We start from the raw sequence: 3,988 nt of genomic DNA on the forward strand, positions 1-3,988 counted from the left end.
GGGGGGGGGGGGGCCGCGCCGCCCCCCCCGCCTCTCGCAGCTGGTTGGATCGGGGGGTGCTGTTGAGGTGCTGGGGAGCGCGACGGGCGGCAGGGATGGGGCCTCTCCGCGCCCTCCTGCAACGTCCCTAAAGCATCGGGCTCCTTCGGTGCGCGGCCCGGCTCGGCCTGTAGGGTGCTTGGGAGGGTGCAGGGCTGCAAGTGCTGCTCAGCCTCAGCCCCGCTGTGTCACCGGCTTGTGTGTGGAGGAGGGCCTCGGACCCTAACCCACCGGGCGGCGGCCGCTGAGTGTCGCAGCCTTACGGCATTGCGGGCTGTGCACGCTTTACTGCCAAGGGACGGGACTTCTCACACCTGGTGTAGGAGGGTAGTCGTGAAACCTTAGATTAGCCAGCGGCAGGAAGTCTGCTTGTGAATTCCGGGCGTGTGTATCTAAACAGTGCACCGTCAGTAGCTGCTTTTGCACGTCAGAAATGCAGGTCTTGATGTGCCTTTCAATAACATTAAGGAGATTATACAGCTGTGCCTGCTAGGCTTTATTGATGAACCTCTGACAGGGATTATTAAAGTAAGGAATTTCAGAGAATTACAGCTTTCTTTTCTTTTCACTGCTTTCCAAGATCATGCTTATGGTACTGCTCTGTATTTTTGTGAGGGTGTGCTTCCCTTCTTTCCCTGGGTTAAAGCTGCGTGAGGTTTTTCCTCAGCTGTTTTGGCCACATCAGTGTAACGTGAGCCCTGTGGCTGATTGAGGATTAGGCCATTGACTTTGAGGACTTGAGAGCATATAAACTACTCTGACTACCATTAGTGGAGAATATTTTCTGGGAGAGTAATCACCTGTAGTAGCTCTGTTGATTTTTACCTTAAACTATGCAGAAATGTAGAACTGCTTTTAGACTTTAGCTTCCTACAGTAGATGATCTTTAGTTCATTTTGTTGACTCTATGAAGGTCATTTTGGAGGCACCTAGAAGTATTACAAGGGAAAAAATGTAAGGAAGGCTTTTAATCATTAATTGACATGCAGAGAAAAGGAGATATTAAAAAGTACAAAGTCTCTGTGGAATTAAGCCTTATCGCTGTTGTTTTGGTTGTATCTAAACTTGCTGAAATGAAGGCTGGTTTACCATGCACTCATGGACTTTCTGAGGTTGTGGTTTTGTTTGATACTGTTTCTGCTCTCTGTCCCTTAGAAAATTATTTGCTACCAGTCTTCTGTTTGTTAAATTCTTTCACTCAGTTTGGCCATTTGCATTCTGCCTCTATGTGGACCACACAGATTAGAAAAACTGCTTACAAAATGATCAACTCAAAGTAAGATTTATTGAATTAGGTGCAAATTATTTTTATTCATCCATTCTTTGCTTACCAGCCTTCTCTGTTTGGGAGAAACAAGCAGTTCATCAGAGATTTAAAACTGGGTATTATCTTCTTAAAGATAGCTTAAAATAGGACAGATGGGAGTTACACAAGATAAGGCATTGCTAATGTAAGTAAAGTTTGGGCTTTTCACCACCTTTACTGTTGGCAAAGGCCGCAGTTCCTCTCAGTAGAATTAAAAAGCAGTATCGTCACATATAAAATTCACTTCATTGATTCACAAATAACTGAAAGCATCTAGGAAATACGTATTTTGAAGAATGTAAGGTATGTGTTTATAAGTATGCACTCTGACTTAACTCAGTCCGTCACTACAAGATGTTTTGGCATTAAATGTGATGGGTAAGCCAAAGATGCCCTTTGGTTAGCAATGGCAGAATGCATGCTCAGTGTGGGCACCTGCAGATTGTGGTGGCTGAAGTAGCAAGTCCTGGTTCTGGCCATTTGCACAAAGAGTCATCGCTTCTTGTCTCTTTCTTTGCTTTCTCTTCTATTTCTCTTACATATTGGAAGTTCCTACCATTTATTTGATGTAGATAGGTGCTGCATGCAGTTTCTGATGGATAGTAATTTTGATACTTCCATAAAATTACTTGGGAATCAGCTGCTTACTACAGATGTTCATATTTCAAAAGTGATGCCTTTCCCTCAATTTGAGAATGTCAGAAAGAGAGCCAGCCATAATACATTATTTCAAAATAATATTTTTCTGAAATACTTGGTGCTGTTGAGAACAGAAATGTAATATGGCCTCAATAACATAATTTCAGGTTCTTTGTAATTACTTTGCTATCTTTGACAAAGGCAGTATTCAGACATAACTGGAAGATGATTAGCAGCTATTTCCCATTTGTTTTATTTAACAGGGTTTTAATAAAAAATAAGCATAAGTGTGCTTTTTATAGGCGTGCATGCCATCAGCTCTATTAGTTGTTACGCATATGTAGGAATATTAAATCATGAACCTATTTGCATATTAACTTGCTGAGAAGTCTGTAGCTTTTAAATAATGCTTAACACAGAATACTGATTATTTTTTTCATACTAGCACGTCTTGGTAAGTAGGTGTGTTTAGAAATTAAGATAACTTTAAATAGTGTATCACTTAAGAAAAATCAATTTCTCTGCTTGTGTTTGGAGTATCTGGTAATCTGATATATATCTGATAATAAGTATGTATTTAGTGGGGCATATTGATTTACTTAAACCATTGCCTTTTTTGGAAGCAAATTATGTTTTAACTCTTTGCTCTTCCTTCAGTGCCTTGCGTTCCACGATATTTCACCGCAAGCTCCAACACATTTCCTAGTGATTCCTAAGAAGCCAATTGTCAGGTTATCTGAAGCAGAAGATTCTGATGAATCTGTAAGTACTCTAGAAGCTTTCTGTACACCAAACTGTGCCTCTAATGCATAATCTACTAGAGTCCTCCCCTTTTCCTGTTGACATTTTAAAGTGACAAAGTAGTTTTCTGATACTATAATCCTTTTCCTCTAGCTTAGAATGGGAATGGAGTTAATGTTCTCCAGTAAAAGGAGTGATATAAAGCAAAATGTATTTCTAGTGCAAAATGCATTGTTTTGGAGCACAATCTTGATATCTGTTTTCATGGTTTACAGGCAGTATTACTTCTTTAACATGGGCGTGGGGTTTTTGGCAGGTCAAAGTTAGCTGAGAGGTGCTGAATATTTCATTTGTAACTGTAAAGATCAAGTTCAAAGATTTTGTAAAACTTTACATGATAAGATAAAGTTTCTTTTTTCACCTGAATTATATATGTTGCCTGAAGAAGTAACAGGGTCTTTAACCATGAGATAATTTTAGCGTCTGTGACACGTTTGTAGTCTGTTACTGTCTAGCTTGAAGAAAAGTCTGTAGCTCTTCCCCCTGCCCATATTATGCATAGTCAGTCTTTATAGCTTTTCTTGGAAAGTATCAGTTGCAGGCAGACAAAAATTTGAAGAGCAGTGGCTGAATTTATAAGAAAGACCGTACTAGCTTACCTGAGTGGTTCTCTGTTCTCAATTCTTCCCTTCCTGCCCTTTCCCCTTTTGGTGTGTTTGCTGTTTGTTTTTTTCTTTCTTTCTTTTTTCTCCTCCAGCTTCTTGGGCATTTAATGATTGTTGGCAAGAAGTGTGCTGCTAACCTGGGCCTGACCAATGGATTCCGGATGGTTGTGAATGAAGGGCCTGAGGGTGGGCAGTCTGTCTATCACGTACATCTCCATGTTCTTGGTGGTCGTCAGTTGGGCTGGCCTCCTGGCTAAGATTTTTCCACCGCAAGAGTTAACTGCATGCATACAAATTACCACCAAATAGATTTATTATGTTCCCCATTAATCTAGCCACTTTAATGCTGGGTTGGTTTTTTTTTTGAATGTATTTCTACAAAGGATAATAAATGCTCTGAACAACATTCGCACAATAAAGATTTAGCATGTGGGACTCGTCTCTGTCTGGTGTGCCTGACTGATGGAAACAAATCTGCAAGTTGAAATGGTGTTCTCTAGAGTTTTAAATATGTGGTGTGTTTCAGTCTGCCATTAACAACCTTCTGTAGATGGTGATTAACTGAGTCATTTGAAACTTGGAGGTGCAACTGTTTAGC

The 3,988-nt window shown here is 40.7% G+C and overlaps 1 protein-coding gene across 1 annotated transcript in view; it reads left to right on the forward strand.

Annotated features, from left to right (window-relative positions):
* The window catches only part of LOC104295336, a 7,471-nt gene extending 3,824 nt beyond the window's left edge, over positions 1 to 3,647 (forward strand). The window contains exons 3-4 of the mRNA XM_009895078.1: positions 2,642 to 2,746; positions 3,483 to 3,647. Coding sequence (XP_009893380.1) covers positions 2,642 to 2,746; positions 3,483 to 3,647 — 270 coding nt within the window. The remainder of the gene's footprint in view (positions 1 to 2,641; positions 2,747 to 3,482) is intronic.
* Positions 3,648 to 3,988: the final 341 nt, after the last annotated feature.

Source organism: Charadrius vociferus, unplaced genomic scaffold, assembly GCF_000708025.1.
Source record: "Charadrius vociferus isolate BGI_N301 unplaced genomic scaffold, ASM70802v2 scaffold271, whole genome shotgun sequence".
Taxonomy (NCBI): Eukaryota; Metazoa; Chordata; class Aves; order Charadriiformes; family Charadriidae; genus Charadrius; species Charadrius vociferus.